The 21870-nt window shown below is 41.3% G+C and overlaps 1 protein-coding gene across 1 annotated transcript in view; it reads right to left on the bottom strand.

The window, feature by feature from the left end:
* Positions 1-9841: 9841 nt before the first annotated feature.
* The window catches only part of LOC117368561 (vomeronasal type-2 receptor 26-like), a 44860-nt gene continuing 32831 nt past the window's right edge, over positions 9842-21870 (bottom strand). Inside the window, exons 4-6 of the mRNA XM_033962292.1 lie at positions 18356-18583; positions 11055-11181; positions 9842-10737 (exon numbers count right to left, since the gene is read on the bottom strand). Of these exons, the coding sequence (XP_033818183.1) occupies positions 9842-10737; positions 11055-11181; positions 18356-18583 (1251 nt within the window). The remainder of the gene's footprint in view (positions 10738-11054; positions 11182-18355; positions 18584-21870) is intronic.

The following is a 21870-nucleotide window of genomic DNA, read 5'->3' as shown; positions in this document are numbered from 1 at the left end:
AGAGGGGGGGGTGACGCGAGCGGGGGGAGGAAGCCGGTTCGCAGGGGGGATGCCGGATCGCACTGAAAAAAAAATTTGTATAACGCGCTCACACATATAACGCGCATGGTTATACTCAGTTTGTAAAATCGTGTATAACGCACGCGTTATATGTGTGAAAATACGGTAATTATAAATGTAGTAATATCATATAAAAAAGAAGGAAAATGTAAACTCCTTATAAAACATAGACTACAAAACATCCTTCATACAAGTACAAGTTATATTTCCAACAGCTAGTCACAGAGCAACTCACAAACACTTCTGAAATGGGAGGTAATGCACAATGCTACTTACCCTGAGTAATTAAAAGATATGGTGTTGCTAAAGGATTTAGTTAACTTAACTGTATACTGTTGAACAAATCCCCCAATTATAATGTCCCCATCCATGTAGTAGCCATCTTCTGAAAAGTTCATGTACAGCTTTGGACATTGGCTCTCAATAGTCTTCCAGAGATCAGTGTAAAATATGAATAAAAACAACAGGGGATGAGCTGCCATATTTCAAGGTGAGGAACAACTGCTCTTCCTGCTCTGTCACTTTGGGAAATTTCTAGTAGTAGATTCTGCACATCATGGTAAACCCCTCCTTTTAAAATCTATGTATTATGCAAGAAGTTTGAAACTCACACTGAGAAGACCTTTTGATGGACACAGATCACATTATGACTGGACCAGAGAACTTCTCCTGATGTTGATGTGAACGCTGATCTGAGCGAGTATCCTGCAGCTGTGTGGGCATAGTGTGAACTTTATAGGTCTCTGCTCCTGAAAGGTTCAGCCTCAGGGGATTTCATCCACTGACTTGTGCATTTGATATTAAATATAGATTGTTTTTATAAACTTGTTTTTCTGAACATGCAAGATAAATATTAATTTGAAAGGAGTGCTTTGTGAAGAGTATAACAATACCAGCAGGGGAATTGTGCACTTGATTTATAATACAAAGAAAATAAATAAATTATAAAATGCATTTCGATGATTAGAATATAACAGATAGTCAACCCCCTGAAGACCATGACAGGACTCACTGTATATTGTGGCCACCATTACAGCCTAAATCAGGGCTCTGGAACCATCCTGAAAGTAGCCCCAAACAAAGTACTAGCGTGTGACCCGACAGAGAGTCACCCTGCAGGACTGAACTTTTAAAAACATTCACAATTATTTTCAAACAAAAATAAAGTCCCCACAACAGGTAGTAGATTAGAAAAATAAGTCAATTTTACTCATTCACTGAATCAGGTAAGTAAATCCTCAAACTTTGTCACATTAGTCAGGATGCCATACATCATTAAAGCAGAAAGAGGGAAAAAAAACCTGCCAAAAGGCCTGAACACAAAACAGTTCATAAACAAAATCAAACTTTCTTCTTCTGCTTATTAATTCCCAATTGTCCTTGATATCACAGTTAAATACAGAGCTTGTTCAGCCTGCTCCAAAGCAGGTATTTCTTTAACTCAGTAATAAAGTTCAGCATTCAGAATTCCTCAATTCTCAATCAAAACAAAATAAAAGAAAGCCTCTGGCAACAATCCAGGTCTGCCAGGATCAGGAGAGTGTAATAGGTTTTGCAAAAATAAAGGCCCTAAAATAGGCTTTCATAAATTCCCTCCCAAGGTGGAAGCAAGACCTCTCCCCACATACACTCCTAGCTTTCACAAAACCCACATTCCATGAAAAGAAAAAAAAACACACAGCACACAAACAGTCCAAAAGAAAACACACTCACTGTTTGTGGCTGGAAGCCATGTCTACCTGCATAAGCTCAGGAAAATTTGATTCACTGCCAGAACAGGCTTCTTGAAAATCCATAGGTTCTTCCCCCAGGAGGGACAAGTGTTCAGCTTGTTCAGCCTCGATCAGCTCCATGGGTTGTGGCCTGTTGTTCCTGTTTGGCTCAGGAGGATCCCTAGGGAGGCAAGGCTTAAACTTCCTCCCTAACCGGCTTCCTTGCTTGAATGCCACTGCTGGCTTATGTACTCTAGGGGCGTGCCTTATTCTGGGAGTGTCAGCAGAAGTCCAGGGCCTCTAGAGCTTCCCTGGTGGTCAGTGGCATTATTTCTCAAACTAACATCCTGAAAAATCCTGAAATTTTCATTCCTGGGTTTTACTTTTACTTTTTTTCTTGGTTTGATTGGGACCTTGGCAGGCCTTGCGTCTGACTGGTCACAATATAGAATCATGTTTTCTATCTTAGAGCTGAATTTATCAGTTGTTTAATTATGAAAATACTGAATTTTGAGGGCAATCTTGTGGATTAGTTCACAGGTGAATGGTTCTTTAGTCATATACAAATACGGATGGCAAAAAACCACTCTCCTATCTGTTTTATGGTCCTTGACACCAATAAAGCCTTTATTTTGAATGGACGTTATTTATTTGAGGCATTGCACTAGTATCATCTAGGCTCCAATTTTATTAATAAGGTCAATGTATTGTACTATCGCCCATTGGCCTGCATTTTTCTTGATGGTTGTGTCACAGAGGTCTTTGAGTTATCCAGGGGAGCCAATCAAGGATGCCCCTGATCACCGTTGCACTTCAATTTAGCTTTAGATCCATTATTGCACAAAATTCAGTCGCATCTCACAATCTTTGGAATTCCCATGAGTAATCAAGTTAAGGAAGAAGTCCAGCATATGGCCTTCATAGATGATGTTCTCTTCTACTTAATGCATCCAGAAAATTATTTCCCAGCATTATTAGCCCTGCTTAAGCATTTTGGATCTCTATCTGGATATACTGTAAACTGGGAGAAAACTGAAGTTATGCTAGCTTCCTTTCCGCTTCAGTAGTGCTCATCTGGGCCTAAGTATCATGGTATAAAATTTTCATCCCCTACATACTCAGTATCTCATGCTAATCCAGTAGGAGATATAGTAGTATATAAGCATTAGACAACAACGGGTCTACTCAAATGAGCATCTTTTAGTCAGTTTTTCAAGATTTTTCCAATGAATATGCATGAGATTATTTGAATGTATTGCTTCCATTGTATGCAATAGATCTCACACATATTTATTGAGAGAAATCCTGAAAATATGATTTGGTGAGGGCTGAGGTTGGTTACCTCTGGTTTAGGTTTTCTACTGTACCCCTTCTGTAAATGTCAACACATGCCACTGGAAGCTAGTGTTCCTTAGCTTGGAAGAGAGATGGCTGAGGGGAGATATGATAGAGGTCTATAAAATACTGAGAGAAGTGGAACGGGTTGACATGAATCCTTTGTTATTCTTTTCAAAAATACTAAGACTGGGAGACATGCAATCTAGTTATTACATAGTAAATTTAAAAAAGCTGGATGAAAAATGTCTTCACTCAACATGCATTTAAACTTTGGAGTTCATTGCCAGATGGGGCAGGAGTAGAAAGAGACAGCGCTAGCAGATGGTAGGGTGATTGCTGAACTCCTCACATACAAGGCTATATTTAAGATTTATTTCAGTTCATCGCTAAAAATATTATTCAAACTTGGACTTTTTTCACTCATTAATGTCATTAATGTCGTCTAGTAAACAAATTACTATGGAAATGGCATTTTCAGTGGGAGGAAAATCAAAAAAGGCAAAAGCAGGAACCACAGACACCTTCTAAAGCTCCTCTGCCTCCTGATTTAATGGAAAAATTGGATATTGGGAATGCATTAAAGCAAATTAGACTATTGCTCCAAGGAAATGCTGATAAATTGGAGGAACTGAGTAATATGTTGTGCAACTTGACTTCTCAGCTGGAGATTTCTAACTGCAGATTGGAAAATGTTGAAACCCGAGTGGGAAGAACTGAAGCAGTTCAAGTTCAATGCCAGCAGGACCATGTGGTAATTCAAAATCTATCTAAGCAAATTGAAGATTTTGAGAACAGAAATAGAAGATGTAACGTGAGAATTTTGGGTTTGGGGAGGGGGCTGAAGGATCTGACATGCCTTTTTAGAACAGCTGTTACCAAGCCTGCTTCCTCTTTCAAAAAAATACCCTTTAGAAATTGAAAGGGCACACCGTATACCTGCAAAAAGAGTAAATAATCAGTCTTACCCAAGACCTGTCTTTTTAAAATTCTTACGATTCCAGCACGCAATTGAAATTTTGCATTTAGCAAAAGAAAGGAAGAGGTTGAAATATAGATATTCTAGGCTAGTGTTCATCCCTGACTTCGCAAAGAAGACGGCTGAAGTATGGAAGCAATTCCAAGCTTTACGAGCAAAGCTCAGGGAACTTGGAGCACAATATGGGCTTTTATACCCAGCGATCATGCGTATAACACATGCAAACAAGACTTCACAACTTGATGACCCAGAGAAATTGCGAAACTATATTGCCTTGCAATCAGAACCAATAGTTTAAAGAAGAGAGGTGAAATTCAAGGGGAAAGGAGACATATCGCTGAGTTTGGGATTGTTATTTTATTGTTTTAAATCTGATTTATTTGATGACAATATCAAAAGTGATTCAAATAGAAGATTCAATATTACAACAATTTGAATACATAAGGACAAGAGGAGTCTCGTGATTATTTATAACGTCAGTTTAACTGTCAACTTTAAAAGAGTCATCTGAACTGTGATTGGAGGAATACAACTGACAGAGGTAATGTGTCTACAAATTAAAATGGCCTTTCACAAAAGAGATAAAGAAGGCAGGACATATGAAGAATTGATGACGTTTCCTCAATCAGGAACCAGAGGGTATGCAATGCGTTCAACATTTTCGGTTGAAAGGTCAGCGGAGTTAATTATTCATCAACATCGCTTGTTTAAAAAAATCCCAAAACAGGAGATCATTGAAATTAGAACGAACAGAAAAGGATGAGAGCATATGACATGGTAATATATTGTGAAATCCTGAAAAGGTATCACCCGCTTGCAGAGGATTATATATATCTTTAAACAAAGAAAGTGTTTTAAGATCAAGGTTGTTGCAATTGCTTGCGTGGAAAGGCCTAATTAGTACTATATCTGTAACTATGCCTTCATCGTGTGCAAGAATACGAGAAAGAGGAAAATGGAATGAAAAGGAAGGTGTAATCAGATTTTCTACTAAAGACTGCTGTTGGATAAAAAAAAAAAAAAGGATGGACTATTCTAAACAGGAAACGGGGGCTAAGATATATGAAGATGACCCTTGTTGGACTTATAAGTATTTATTAGAATATTAGAATATTGAAAGAATCACGATCTGATATTAAGTGCTAACTAACTTAATTTGATAGAGTTAACTAGCTATAATAGATGGATTTGTTTTGAAGGATAAAAATTATTAAATTGTGAACATAAGAATAGATTGATTTGATAAATTATAGCTTCAGTGTTTCATGTAAGGTTCTGTGAATTAAATGAATCTTACAAAGAAATGAAATGTTATGATTTTTAACAAAATAGTTATTTGCTCCAGTAATATATATCTAGATTTTCTAGAATAAAAAGATTACATATATTATTTGATACATAAATGTTATGAAATTTTAAATAACAGTTCTATTAGAATATATATATACTAGTCTTTTAGCCCGTTACATTAACGGGTGCTAGAATATATGTCTGTCTGTCTGTCTTTCTTTCTTTCTGTCTATCTCTCTCTCTGGCCCCCTTTCTTTGTCTGTCTTTCTGTGTCTTTCCCTGCCCCCTGTGCAGCAGCATTTCCCCCACCCCCTCTTCTCTTCCCACGGTCTGGCCTTCAGCCCCCCTTCCCTTCTCGCGGTCTGGCCTGCTCCATTATTGCCTTGTTCCTCCCCTTCCTCCTGCCTCCTCCTGACCCCCCACCCATCTTTTGTAGTCTACACATCTATCTCTTATCCTCTCCACTGGATCAGCATTTCTCCCTCTCTTCACTCTCCCCTTATGCTCCAGGTTTCTCTCTCTTTCCCTTTCCTCAGCTCCTCCAACCTTAGGCCTAGCATTTCTCCCCCACTCCTGGGTCCAGTGTGTCTCTCCATCCTCCCCCTCCGTCTCCCTGTGCTTGGGTCCAGTATTTGTTGTGCACCCTTCCCCAGGTCCAAACGCTGTGGTGGATCTCAGTAGAGACAGAGCTGAAAGCTGCTCTATCCATCAGAGTCTTTCCTCTGCTGTGAGCAGATAGACAGATGGTCGCTAGGGGTCTACCGTCCACCTACCGGCCTCCCGCGCTCGGCCCTGCCCAAACAGAGAAAATCCCCCGAACTTCGCCGCAGTCTCTGTCTCTGCGTTCCGATTGGCGGGTCCGCAATCGGCCCTTGACCTCTGTCTTTATTTTTGATTGGCTGTCTCAGCATTTTACGGCTCTTCTATTGGCTAGTCGGTCCGCGGGACTCAAAACCGAAACGAATTATGGCAGAGACAGGAGGGCTCAAAATCTGACCTGGCTAGCGGCGAACTTCGACCGCGTCTGGAAAAAAGGGCCTGGGGAGACTGGAGGAGCGGCGCGGGCTTGTGGAGGTGACTGGCGCCGCCTCTGTCCTGGCGGCCTCCGAGCGGCAGCGCTGGGTGCGTGAGAGGAGCTTGCTGCCCGAAGAGGAGGAGCGGCGGGGTCTGAAGAGGCTGAGCTGCGGCTCCCTGAGCTGAGATTTCTGCCATTGGCTTCTTCGGTCCCAGCTGTCTCTTTCACCATGTTCCGCCTGTTGTGTGGTGACGTATTAAGCGCGCATGCACAGCGCGGGCACAGCGCAACATATCAGATCTCAGGAAACACGCGGCGAGTGTGCACATGCGCGGCTAGCATATTATTATTATAGATATATATTATTTACTAATTATACAAAATAAAATAAAAAAAGAAAAAGGGAAGTAGAAAATATAAGGGATGGAAGGAATTATTTTAAGATAATTAAATAAATAAATGAGAGTTTATTAGTAAAATAGCATAGGACGAAATAATTTATTGTTAGCTAGTAATTCAGAATGAATGAACACATAAGGATAGAATACATAAATTTCATAATAAGGGTATTTGTTTGTTCAAGGAATAAAAGTTATAAATGATTTAATTAGAAGATATAAATATATGTTAAATTTGAGTTTCAATTTTTTAATATATATGTACAACAATAATTATTATTATTAATGAGTGTTATAGGATGAAACATATTTAATAAATAAAATTTCTTAGGGGTCAAGGACCAATTTATAGATAAGCCTTGGGGGTGCTTACAGTTACTTTCTCTATGTGGGCGTTTTCAAGCTTGCATATGATTTTAATGGTGGGGGGTTATAAAGAGGTGGGTAATGGATGTGTAGGGATAGAGATAATTTAAAAAATCAGATATTTAAAGGTTTTTATTATAAAGTTCAAGATAATTATGATTAATAATGTCTGTTAAAATTTTATCTTTAAATGTCAATGGGTTAAATCATCCAATTAAAAGAAAAAAGACTCTTAATTATCTAAAACAACAAAATGCAGATATTTGTTTTATTCAAGAGACACACCTGATGGAATTAGAATAAAAAAAACCTGGAAATAGATTAGGTAAAGCAATGTTTTTATGCTCCGGCTGTGGGGATAAATGCAGGGGTAGCGATTTTAGTTCATAGGAAATGTATGGCGGTTTTCAAGTTCATGGCTGCAGATTCTGCAGCAAAATGGGTACATGTGGAAATGAGATTGGGGAATAATTCTGTGGCACTTTTGAATAACTATGCCCCTAATTCTAATCAGGTGGAATTTTTTAAGTCTGTGCAGAAAATAATACTCCCACTGCTGCTTCTAAAATAGTAGTGATGGGGGATTTTAATGCTGTCATGGACCCATTGATGAATAAAAGACCTAGCAGAATAATAAAATCAATGGGGTTAGATAATATGAATCAATCTTGTGGCTTAAAGGATATTTGGAGGATCCTGCATTTTGATGCTCGGGCATTTTCATTTTGCTCTCATGTACATAAATCTTTTTCAAGAATTTATTATATTTTTGTTTCTGATTTATTAGTGCAAAGTGAGAAGCTGCTTGAGTTTTCACGGCTGCAACAAGCATTTGGTATTTTAAATTCTCAACATTATAGATCGTTGCAGTTGAAGCAGGCTATTCAGAGTGAGTTCCCTGAATGGAAAAATTTAAAAACTTATTATAGCTTAAAGATCCTTTGCTATCAGACAGATTTAGTAGGATATCAAGCCGCTCAGTGGTATAAATTAATTTTGGAATTTTTAAATAAAAAGCCAAAAAATAGTCTTAGAGACATTTGGAGTATTGAGATAAAACAGTATATTTCTGCATCTCGATGGCCACAAATTTGGTCTTGGAGATTAAGATGTACAGTGTCAGCATCTATGAGACAAACATGGTTATTTTTGTTGCACAGGATTTTTTGGACCCCAGTTCGATTACAAAACATTGCTAATTCAAAATCTAATAGATGCTGGCATTGTCATATTAATATTGGGACATTAGATCATGTGTTATATTTTTGTACAATGATACTTAGTTTCTGGAGGTCAATATAGGGACAGATCAATCTTATATTAGAATCATCAATTCCTTTATCGTATGAAGTCATAATTTGTGGCTCATTGTTGCAGGTAAAGCCAGGGTTAGATAAATATAAAAGCCGTCTTTTATTCATTTTGACAGCAATAGCCATTCAAATGATCACAATAAATTGGAAATGTCATGACAGACTTAATTACTCATTCTGGTGGGCAAGTGTGTGCAATACATATAAATATGAAAGAATGAACGCGGAATGCTTAGGTTTGAGTAATGCATTTAATAAAATATGGAGCCCATTGACTGCATTTGTTAACAAACAATAAGGATAATGTAATTTTGTGTTTTTTTCACAGGTTTCCGTACACATTCAGGGTGGGGGGGAGGGGGGAGAGGAGGGAGGGATATTTTGAGGGGTTAAAATATATGAGTATATTATCATAATAAAAATATGATTTAATGTATTAATAATTGGATGATGGGGGGGAATGGTTGTTTCATTTATATTTTGTGTATTAAGGTGCTTTTTATGCAAGCTTTTAATGTTATATCATCTGTAATACACTGCCAATGTCTGAAAATTCAATAAAGTTAAAAAAAGTAGTAGAAAGAGACCATTCCTCCCCATTCCACTATACTGCTAGAGATCAACTTTGCATAATTCCCAAGGTAGTGAAGAGCCCGGCCATGGTGGCAGGTGTGAGATTTGGGGGAGGGACAGGGAAGTCAGAATGGTGAAGGGGGGGAAGGTAAGTGAAGGGGACTATAGATGGGAGATTAGAACTATGGAGGAATATGTGGAGAGATCAGACCAAAGGTGAGATTTGAGGGGGATAAGATACAGGGAGTTTAAAATCTGCATGGTCTATGCAGTCTTCCAGTATGTGCATATTGAACACTGGTATCACAATCAGGGTTACTGGCAATATGTTACCACGCCTATAACATATAGACAGTTCTAAATGGTGCACAAAATCACACCAGCAGATCACTAGAGAAACATAACAGCCACACTAAGGTTGTCCAAAAAACTAAAGTGTGAATTGAAATCTGCAATGGTGTTCAATTCCTTGCAACAAGGCATCACACTGCACTGAGTCTGTGGTAAAATGAATAGCAAAGTCAGTTATCAGTTTAACACCTCGCTCAGCTGTGTTATTAACCACTTTCACTGGGTCCTAAGTTCTTTGTTAAGTCTACATTATCCAGTTTTCATTTGATCATCTTAATGTGCTAGCAGGAGAACACTGCAATGCCCATGCCCTTTCTATGACCCACCACCTTCGATTAGACCATGCTGACTGGCAAATTACTACAATAAACTTTAATGCACTTTCTGATTACTCACTTTCCCCATATTAAGTGTGTGATAGCATTTAATGCAGCTTAATAAAAGGGCACCTATATTTTTCTTAGGTCCTTCTTGTTGTTCCTTTCAGGCCTCAGCAGAATAATATAGCATTTAGGGATAAAGATACATCCCAAAAGTCCAGCTGTGGAGGCCAGAATAGCAAATATCTCCACTGCCACCATGCACTTGCCCTTGGAGCTCAGGTATGTCGGGATGAAGGAGATCCAGACGCTGCAGACAATCAGCAGGCTGAAGGTGATATTCTTGGCCTCATTGAAACTGTCAGGTAGATTTCTTGCTAGGAAAGCTATGATGAAGCTGATGCCAGCCAGAAATCCCAGATAACCCAGAACACAGTAAAATGCAATTACTGACCCTTCATTACATTCAATTAGTATTGTTCCAATTTCTGATCTCATATTAAGATATGCAAATGGGGGAGCAGTGCACAACCAGATAAGACACAAAACTGTTTGAATAAGTGAACAGGAAAGGACTATAAAATTAGAAACCCTTGAACCCATCCATTTATGGAGTTTGCTTCCAGGTTTGGTAGCTTGGAAGGCTGTGACCACAGTGATGGTTTTTGCCAGTATAGAGGAGAGAGCGATGGAGAAAGTGATCCCAAATGTAGTCTGTCTGAGAATGCAGGTGACATCCTCAGGATGCCCAATGAATAACAATGAACAGAGGAAGCAGAGTATGAGGGAAATGAGGAGAATATAGCTGATGTGTCGGTTGTTGGCTCTCACTATGGGAGTGTCTCTGTAATAAATAAAGATTCCCAAGATGGCAGTAGTGATGAGAAAGAAGAACATGCTGATGGAAGTTAAAGCAATCCCTAGAGGCTCTTCAAAAGACAGAAAAGTTATCACTTTTGGGATGCAGGCATCTCTTTTCTGGTTTGACCATTGATCATCCGGGCATGTTGTACAGGTGTCCATATCTGAGAAAGAAGATTATCATATCATTATCTCACATCTATCATGAGGTCTATTTACTAAAGTGCATTTAAATATCATGAGTCCTATAATCTTCACAGCTCAGCCAAGAAAGAGCAGTTTAATTCACATTAACTGCATGGAGAGTGAAGGACTGTGAACTGCATTTTGAGTTAGCACCTGGTACTTTAACTCTAATGTCTGCAAATTACACGGCTGCATGTAAGAGCAGGCAGTACATCCCTCCTTAATTTCAAGAACAGAGACCATAATAGATACCCTATATTTATTTGTATCCCATGTTTTCCATGATGTCACCCACCAGTTTGGTTGGAGATCTCTCCCTCTGCACACGGAATACAGTCATAGCAGCAGATGAGTTTTCCTTCCTTGGTTAATTTCCTGTAACCAGGATGGCAACTTGGACTGCATCTGAACTGCGGAGGTTTCTGAAGATTGAGAAAGCATGTTAGAAACATAGAAACATAGAAAGATGACGGCAGAAAAGGGCTACAGCCCACCAAGTCTGCCCACTCTACTGACCCACCTCATTAAGTCTGAGTGCTAATGACCTAGTTCCTTAACTCGACCCTCGTAGGGATCCCACGTGAATGTCCCATTTATTCATTTGATATTGAATGGTTGTTTCTAAACTGGAATGTTTCTTTTATTTATTTTTAAATTGTCATCGTGTGTAACAGCATATTTCATGCTTAGGAAGGTACTTGTAAAAATACCCAAAAAGTGTTGATTCTTGTCAGTGCATAGCCAGATTAGACCAGCCTCAGATCAGATGTGATCACTTTAATGGAAATAGATTTATAAAGACTAATTAAGTTATATAATAATATTTAGAGCTTACTAACCTAAGGATAGGTTATAGTAATCAATAATTGAACATTCATAATACTTCACATTAAAAATAAAAACTGAAATGAAAAAAAATCTATTAAAAAAATGCAGAACAGCCAACAAATTTCAAAATAGAAAAAAACGTGCCTCCTCACATCCCATTTGCTTCCTGAAAAAGAACACCTTCTCCTTTCTAAGTGGGGAAATGGCCAAATGGTTCATGCAGCTGCCTCAGCACCCTGAGGTTGTGAGTTCAATTCCCACAGCAGCTCCTTGTGACTCTGGGAAAGTTGTTTAATACTTTTTCTTTTGGAACTTTGCCTGTTCTAGCAATTTTTAAAGACTCGTTATTAAACTTTAATACAAACTGTAAATAAAGGATTTGTGACTACAGGATGGACTTGACATCTCCAGTGCTTCTCTTTGTTGCCTCAAGGCTTGGTACCTTCTTTCCCTTTCCTTATAATACTTTATTTTACCAGGTCCAAATTAAGTACCTGTCTAAAACATGTAAAACACTTTGTATTCACTGAAAAAAGCAAAATATCAAGCCCCATCCCCTTTCCTTTCCATTTCAAATGAGTCAGGGGTAAGTAGGCAGAAGTGCCTGTAACAGTTAATTAGTGTCAATTAACCCCAATTGACTAATTACTATGGGCTAGATTCACTAACCTTCCAATCCGTGTCTGATCCATGGGCGATTGGAGGCAGGCTGACCGATTCACCAACCATCTTCATACATAGTAACATAGTAGATGACGGGAGATAAAGACCCCAATGGTCCATCCAGTCTGCCCAACCTGATTCAATTTAAATTTTTTTAAATTTTTGCTTCTTAGCTATTTCTGGGCAAGAATCCAAAACTCTATCTGGTACTGTGCTTGGGTTCCAACTGCCGAAATCTCCGTTAAAACCTACTCTTGCCCATCTAAACCCTCCCAGCCATTGAAGCCCTCTCCAGCCCATCCTCCCCCAAAACGGCCATATACAGACACAGACCGTGCAAGTCTACCCAGTACTGGCCTTAGTTCAATATTTAATATTATTTTCTGGTTCTAGATCTGTGTTCATCCCGCACTTTTTTGAACTCAGTCACCGTTTTGCTCTCCACCACGTCTCTCGGGAGCGCATTCCAGGCATCTACCACCCTCTCCGTAAAGTAGAATTTCCTAACATTGCTCTTGAATCTACCACCCCTCATCCTCAAATTATGTTCTCTGGTTTTACAATTTTACTTTCTCTGGAAAAGATTTTGTTCTATGTTAATACCCTTCAAGTATTTGAACGTCTGAATCATATCTCCCCTGTCCTTCCTTTCCTCTAGGGCACGGATCTCAAAGTCCCTCCTTGAGGACCGCAATCCATTCAGGTTTTCAGGATTTAACAATATATATGTATTGAAAGCAGTGCATGCACATAGATCTCATGCATATTCATTGGGGAAATCCTGAAAACCCGACTGGATTGCGGCCCTCCAGGAGGGACTTTGAGACCCCTGCTCTAGGGTATACATATTCACGGCATCCAGTCTCTCCTCATACGTCTTCTGGCGCAAGCCTCCTATCATTTTCGTCGCCGTCCTCTGGACCGCTTCAAGTCTTCTTATGTCCTTTGCCAGATAGGGTGTCCAAAACTGAACACAATACTCCAAGTGGGGCCTTACCAATGACCTGTACAGGGGCATCAACACCTTTTTCCTTCTACTGGCTATGCCTCTCTTTGTACAGCCCAGCATCCTTCTGGTTGCAGCCACCGCCTTGTCACTCTGTTTTTTCGCCTTTAGATCTTCGGACACTATCACCCCAAGGTCCCTCTCCCCGTCCCTGCATATCAGCTTCTCAGCTTTTCACTCATATACCGCGCACCCGTGTAAAACGTGCACACGGGTATACCGCGCGGGGAACACAAATTTATGTAATAAAATGTTAATATAGCGTGCACACGCGTATACCGCGCATGCTAAAACCTCCTCCTGCCTACTCCGAACCGGCATCCTCCCCCCCGCTCGCATCACCCCCCCTCCCCCTCTGATCTGAGATAATCTGATCCGGCATTCCCCCTGCGAACCGGCATCCTCCCCCCCCCCCCGCTCGTCACCCCCACTCCCCCGCGATCCTACATCCACCCCCAGCATCGCTAATACAACTCTTACCCGATTGGGCACCGGCACCAGCACCAGCACTAACGCACAGCATGTGCCAGTGCCCGAAGATCCTCCCTCGTTGGTTTGGGCTGGGCTGGGCTAGGCTGGGCGGTGCGAGAGAGATCCTCCTTCTTCCTCTGCCGCAAATGCTCAAAGCCTAGTCCAGCCCAGCAGAAGAAGAAGGAGGATCTCTCTCGCACCGCCCGGCCCAGCCCAGCCCAGCCCAAACCAAGGAGGGAGGATCTTCGGGCACTGGCACTGGCACATGCTGTGCATTGGTGCTGGTGCCGGTGCCCAATCGGGTAAGAGTTGTATTTGCGGTGCTGGGGGGGATGTAGGATAGCGGGGGAGGGGGGTGACGCGAGCGGGGGGGAGGATGCCGGTTCGCAGGGGGAATGCCGGATCAGAATGTAAAAAAAAATTGTAAAACGCGCTCACACGTATAACGCGCATGGTTATGCACGGTTTGTAAAATCGTGTATAATGCGCGCGTTATATGTGTGAAAATACGGTGAAAAGGATAAGGCCCGATTATGGCCGTACACACTCTGTCATTTAACAAGCAGATGCATCCGGGGACAATATCTAAGAGAAAACAGACGCCTATTATCTCCTAAACATGTCCGCTTTATTGAATATTCTGTACCTCTTTTTATATCATTTTACATGGGTAAGGGTCGTCAGCATATGACGTAAATGCAAACCATATATGGACACAGATCACATGCAACTTTAAAAGAAATAACAAACCCTTTACTACCTAAGACCAAGGTCTAGAAGTGCTTTGGTCAGAGCCTCTTATCTAAATTTTCTTACAAATACAGCTAAGAAAACAATTGAATTCGCTTCACAACAGAATAAGAAAACACATCTCTCAAACATACAATGGCCTTGTAATATATCAGCAAGAGAAGGCAAACAGTCTGGGTTTACAACTTCAAACATAACTTAAGGAAAACTACATAATAAAATAGCCTTGCAGGATTTCAGCAAGAGAAGGCAAACAATGTCTGGATTAAACATAGCATAAGAACACACATCTTTTCAAACATAAAATAGCCTTGTAATATTTCAGCAAGAGAAGGTAAACAATGTCTGGATTTACAACTTCAAACAAAGTTGGAAGAAAACTGCAAGACACATGAAAAGTATCCCTTCATACGGTACTCCATTTTATCGTGTAACTTTGCCAGAAAATCTCGGTCCTTCTCCAGGATTTTCTTCTGTGAACACAGAACAGAAGTATTTGTTTAGCACATTTGCTTTTTCCTCATCACACACCACATATCGGTTCCTAGCATCTTTTAGTTTAGAAATTCCATTTTTCATTTCCTCCTTTCACTAATATATCAGAAAAAATTTTTGTTTCCCTTATTTACATCTTTAGCCATTTGTCCTTCCGCCTCTGCTTTTGCCACAGAAGGCATGCCACCAACCGACTACACGGATCGCTAGAGCCCTGACAGTAGTAACAGGAGAACCAGCCTCTTGTCACTGCTGTCAGGGCTTCTGCCCGCTTTTAATTTTTCTTTTTTATTGGGCAAATATTTTGCGTGTTTTCCACACACAAAATATTAGTTTATTAAAAAAAAAAATGATCCCCCTCCCTCTCTTGAGAAGTGCCCCATCCCCCCTTCCCCGAATCCTCCCTAAAATGTGCCCAGCCACTGCCGCCCTTTAAAATTACGGCAGGAGGGTTCTCACTCCCTCCTGCCATTGGTCCCACCCCTGACTTCACCCCCACAAAAAAACATATGGCAGGAGGGAGGCTGACTCCCTCCTGCCACCCACCGGATGCCCCCTTCCCATTCCCAGTCCCCTCCCCGTACCTTTAACAGATAAGGAGGGATGCTCAATCCCTCCTGCTCTAATGCCTCTCTTGATGAGTTTGATGTAGAGAATGACCCGCGGCTACTGTGTTTAGCCGCGGTTAACCCGCCAAAACGGGGAATGAAAAATATCAGCCTATGCGGGGACGGGGACAAGACCATTCACCGCCCCGTGGAGCGGTGAATGGTCTTGTCACCGCAATGAGGCATCAAGGATCGCGCGGTCCCCGTATCACCCACCTGCACACCAGCTCGATCGTTTAACCAGCTTCCTCTCTCTACCTCACCTTAGTTTGCTGGCTTTCTTTTTCGGTGACCGGCACGCTTTCAAAGAGCCGTGCATGCGCGGCTGCTCAGTATTCAATCTTCTGCTCTGACCCAACTGGAAACAGGAAGTTGCAGCAGAGCAGAAGATTGAACTTTGAGCAGCCACGCATGCGCAGCTCTTTGAAAGTGTGCCGGTCGCCGAAAAAGAAAGCCGGCAAACTAAGGTGAGGTGGAGAGAGGAAGCTGGTTAAATGATCGAGCTGGCGTGCGGGTGGGCCGGTGGGGGCTGCGGGGACCGCGTGTTCCCGGCTCACACAATGAAGGAGGGAGTGAAAGGGAAAAAGTTTCTCTTCCTTGGAAATAGATTCTGAAGTGACCTCATCAAAGAAGACCAGCACCAAATGTGCAAGAAATCCCTTAAACAATGTCTAAAGAGCCCAAAAGAGAAAACTGCTACTGCCGTGAGACTCCATTATTGAAGGAATCAACTTGAAATCACAGTTCAAGAGACAGGAAAAGGTTAAATGCCTCAAGGAATCCTCAGCCACAACACAAACCAAATTGTGAATGAAATCAGAGCAGACAGTAAGAATTACAAAATCGATGTCATTATCCATCTGGAAAAAAAGGCGTACTAGAAATAATGCCTCAGCAATACAATTTTCAGAAGTTCTATTTGCTCATGGTAAGGGAGAAGAGAGACTGCTAGTGATGGTGGGGGGACTGATAGAAGATATGAAAGAAGGGTGGTAGAAAGGAACAGATAGTAAAGGAGGGAGGGAAGGGTGGTGGAAAGGAATAGAACAGACATTGAAAGAGGGTAGAGAGGAACAGACCCTGAAGGGAAATGTGGAAGGCAGAGTGGGGAGAAGACGCTGGAAGGGAAGAAGACAGATGCCAGACTATGGGGGAGCGGAGGGAAGAAGATGGGTGCTAGACCAATTGTGGGAGAGGGTGAAGGGAGAGGCACAGTAACAGCAAATGGAAGACGCAGAGAGAAGACACACAGTGGATGGAAGGAATTGAATGAGAAGTTGTGGAAAGCAGAAACCAGACAACAAATGTAGAAAAAAAAAATTCTATTTATTTATTTATTTTTTGCTTTAGGATAAAGTAGTATATTAGTTGTGTTGATAAAAAGTTATAAACAAAGCCCTGCCAGCTGAACATCTCTTTCTCTAGTTCAGCAGCCAGAACTTTGATTTATAAGAAAGGAATAAGCTAAATATTGCAGTAATAAGGCTTATATGGATGCTGCGGGGACGGTGATGGGGCTGTGAATGGGATGGCAGTGGCGGTGACGGGGCGGTGAAAGGGATGGCGGTGACGGTGACGGGACGGTGAAGGGAACGGCGGTGACGGGGTGGTGCAGAGGATGGTGGGCCGGGGACGATGCAGTGACGGGGACAGATTTTTTTCCCCATGTCATTCTCTAGTCTGATGCATGGGGTGGGGCCTTAAGCTCTGATTGCATCAAGCGCCTTGGGCTCCTCTCTTGGAAAGGTCCTGAAAGTGCCTCAGCCAATCAGGGACTTCCTTAGTGAGTACTTAGGTACTTAGGTAATCACTAAGGAGGGCCCTGATTGGCTGAGGTGCCTCAGGCCCCTTCCAAGGGAGGAGCCTGAGGTGCCTGATGCATGGGGTGCATGCATGAGCCCATGCATGCACGGCCCATGAGCCCATGAGCCCATGCATGAGCCAACAAGGGCCGTGCATCAGACTCATCGAGAGAGGCATTACTTACTAAGGAAGTCCCTGATTAGCTGAGGTGCCACAGGCCCCTCCCAAGGGTGGAGACTGAGGAACCTGAGCCAATCAGGGCCTTAGGCCCTGCCCTTGCTGCCATAGGCTGTGACAGCAGTGGACAAAGGCACACGGGGGTATCATTGGGGGGCATCGTCATGGGGGGGGGGAAGGCATGCGGGTTTTTGCAGAATATATAAAAAAGGAAGATTTTTTATATATTCTGCATAAGTGCATTGCCGGCCCATGGTTTTAAAGGCACGTTAAAATAATGGGCTTGCACTGCAGGGAAGGGTAGGAGAGTTGGGGCTAAGAGCAGGAGATTGGGGCTGAGAGCAGGAGATCAGGGCAGAGAGCAGGAGATTGGGGCAGAGAGCAGGGTTTTAGTACAAGTGACTGGTCCTCACCAGTCACTTGTTTTTGGATTGGTCAGTCAGTTGGTGTGCCTGAAAAATGTTTAGTGAATTGTGTCCGTCCTACTTTGCATGCTGTTTCCCTTCATTTGCATGCATGGATCAGAATCGGAATGGAGGAGAGGTTAGTGAATCGGATCAGAGGAAAATCAGGTCGCAAAGGGTTCACAAACTGATCGGTACATGATCTGTTTGCTTAGTGAATCTAGCCCTATAGGTACACACATAGGATAAGCACTCCAATTTAAGTGATCTATACAGAATCTGGAAGCTAACGTTTTGCCCAGAAAGCCAAAATACACCATTCTATTGACCATTTTATGACAAGTTTCATGATACCTGTTTGGATCAGCACCTCTGATCGCTTAAATCTGACCTGAGTGAAAGAACTCTCCCAGACGATCGCCTTCTCATCAATGGTGAAATCCTGCCCTGGGGGAGCATGGGGGTTATAACGTCCAACAGCTTTATATTCCAATGTTGTATTAGGAAGATAGTTCAAATTAAAAATATCGTATCCAATGGCGAGTTCTCCATTTTCATCCAGGTTCATCTCTTCCCCTAGACCATTCTTAAAATGGAGGTTCCTCAGATAACGATGAAGCTAAGAAATGTAATTGGAAAAATGGGAATAGATTGAACTACAGTTTTTGGTGGAATTCAGTATGTCATATTTATAAAATAGAAAGATCATTAGCTATTCAGAAAGGGAATTTTAATAAATTTCAAGATGTGTGGAGGCCATTAACAAATTATTGTAATGAAGAGTTATCATTTTCCCTGATTTGTACAAATGAAAAAATTGGGTGGGGGGAGGGGGACAGTATTATATGATATGAGATATTAAAGGGATGGGAGGGAAAGGGATAAATTTTATTTAATATGAAAAATTGTAGAATTCAGGTGATATATTAAGTTAAAATGTGGATATTTTTTGATGCACTTGATGTAAGTTATTAAAATGAATAAAGAATTTAAAAAAAAAGAAATGAGGTTTGCATTTTAAGTAATATCAGGTTAGACAGGTAATTTCAAGCATACAAAAAGATTTGTTTATAACTATAAGAACTACACTTCTCCCTCCCCATTCGCGGTTTCGACACTTGCGATTTCACAAATTCGCAATTTTTTTGTTTAGCACATTTCTGCCTCTCTCCAGCCTTCCTCCCGGCATCCCGGCCTTACCTGGTAGTCTAGCGGGCTTTTGGAGAAGGAGCGATCTTCCTACGCTCCTATTGGTGATCTGCATGGGGCAGGAGCGTAGGAAGATCGCTCCTGCCCCGAAAGCCTGCTAGACCACCACATAAGGCCAAGATTCTGGGGAAGGCGGGAAGGAGGCGGGGGTGGGTCAGAACCAGATGAGAAGATATTTGCGGTTTTTCTCAATTCACTGTCTCAATTCAATTCTCTGCCTTTATCCCCCGTGAATACCGAGGGAGAAGTGTAATTTTAAAGCCATTTCTGGAGGTAAATCACTCTCTATCTCCTCTCACTTACAAATGGACACAGCCTTAAAGTATGGACCAACTCCCTAAAGAAGCTTAGGAAAATTATTTTATAACAGCCATATAAACTTCTCTGATTCCATTCTAGAAGTGCAGTATACAGTAAGAAAAATCCAGTAAATAATGTAACTAGCCAGTGAATGGGGAGAAGGAAGGCACAAAGAAAAGAAATATACATTATCTTTTCAATTCATTCTTCCATCTTCAATGACAGATCTATAGGAAGTTGGGACTGTAAGAGCAAAGACCATTGCACTCATCTTTAAAACAGAAAAATGATTTGAAAGTGGCACCAAATGGCAGATATTTTTTCTTGCATAAACATCAAAGTCTTGATTTTTGAATCTGAAACTTGAGTTGTTTTATGATACAGATTGTATAAATGGGCTGAAAATGGCTTAGAAGCAGGCCGGAGCAACTTGTGAGGCCTGCCATAAAAGGGGGGCCTCACGAGTCAAAGCACGCAGGGAGGAAGCTTAGGAGCCAATGGGAGGGAGAAAGGAGTGGAGCAAGACAAGCGGCAGGCATTTTAAATTAGGTCCTTCCTGGGACAGCCATCTTTTCAGCGGCACACAAGGAGGAAGAGAATACTCCGCTGCCCAGTGGCCCTGCCTTTGTGAGGGGAAGCCTCCGTTCAGGAGTGAAGCTCCAGTTTTGGGACACAGGGCAGCATGAGATAGTGCCATGGGGGCAGCAGGGAAAAGAGTGTGTTGCTCTATGAATGTGGAGGACCAATTGTGCTTTTTTTTTAAAAGGGTTGCAGGGCTGTGTTTTTGTTTTTAAGCCTTGGGTTGAAAAAAATTCATTCTTTGTAGCACTGTAAACACTATCCCCTTGTCTACCTGCTTGCCTCGGGATGGGTGGCCCTGCCTGCCTGTCACTAGGCCGGCCTGTCTAACACTAGGCCTGCCTGCCCTGTGCCCTGTCCCTACCTGCCCTGTCCTGGCCTACCACTAGACTGCCAGAGGGGGCACAGGGTACAGGGCTTAGCAGGGAGAATTTGGTTTAGAATGTTTTTTTCTTGTTTTCCTCCTCTAAATCTATGGAGCGTCTTATGGAGCGAAAAATATGCTAATCCAAACTGTTTTTCTTCCTTGATTATGCAAAGGCAACAGCTGCTATGAGGAAGAAATTTTTGGCACTTCGCCCAAATCTGAAGCAAATGGACCCCTGTTCATTTGTAGAAATAAAGATAGTTCTAAGTCAAATAGATGCTGGCTCTGTCATCTCGATATAGGGACACTGGATCATCAATTGTTCTATTGTCCTTTGATACTCAGTTTTTGGAGATCTATATGGGGATATATTACTCTAATTCTAGAGACTGTGGTTCCGATGTCATATGAAGCGGTATTATGTGGGAAGCTGATATATTCTATCTCCAGCAGATAGGCATAAAAACAGGTTATTGGGTATAATGATTGGGGTAGCCATACAAATGAGTATGAAAACCTGGAAGAATTGTGACCGCTTAAATTTCACTTTTTGGTAGAATTCGATATGCTTGTGTTATCGTTACGAGAAAATGATGTCTGAACAAAGGGGTAAGTGGTTTAATCTGACGTGGGGTTCATAGACCAATTTTATTGATTCTAATTGGTTGGTTTTTCCCTTTACTTTTGGTTATATATTTTACATCCAGGGAAAGGGGGTGGGTGTGAGGGAGAAGAATAATGTATAGGGACTGATTTATTTATGAGTTGTTAGTACTATTGTATGAATATCTTGAATATATTGAAATCAGGGGGAGGGGGCTGAAAATTATTCTTATGTATTTCACTGATAGATAAGTGGTGTTTTTTCAGGTAACTTGTTATGCAATGTTTGTATGTACTGTTTTTAGAATGAAAATGAATAGATAGATTACTTGCAGTCAGATAATTAAGATGGATTTTTGAAGCAAATACAATAGCCCCTGCAGGCCGGTAAATCCGGAAAAAAATAAAAGACATACTTCTAACTAAAAGTCAAAATTAACAGCACAGGAACTTGCAGATTTTTTCTGCAAAAAGATAACTTTAATAAAACAAAAACTTTCAAATAATAATTCAACCTCATCAGGATTAGAAAACTCAACCACAAACAATTTAATTCCAACAGCCAAATGCACATTCTTTAAAACCCCAACTTTAAATGATATCGAAAGACATCTCAAGTCAATTAATTTAAAAGGTTCCCCTACAGAAATTATCCCGCCGTTATATCTAAAAAAATTCCTTCCTTACTTTGGCCCTTTCATTCTATCACTTATACATCATAGTTTTTCCTCAGCTACCGTCCCTACTGCCTGGAAAACTTCTATAGTCACACCAATAATTAAAAATTTCAAATACAGCCATGATGATCCAATCAATTATCGTCCGATTTCTAATCTACCATTCTTAAT

The sequence above is a fragment of the Geotrypetes seraphini genome, chromosome 10, assembly GCF_902459505.1.
Source record: "Geotrypetes seraphini chromosome 10, aGeoSer1.1, whole genome shotgun sequence".
Lineage (NCBI taxonomy): Eukaryota > Metazoa > Chordata > Amphibia > Gymnophiona > Dermophiidae > Geotrypetes > Geotrypetes seraphini.
The sequence above is the reverse complement of the archived record's forward strand: the minus strand, read 5'-3'. Positions and strand labels throughout refer to the sequence as shown.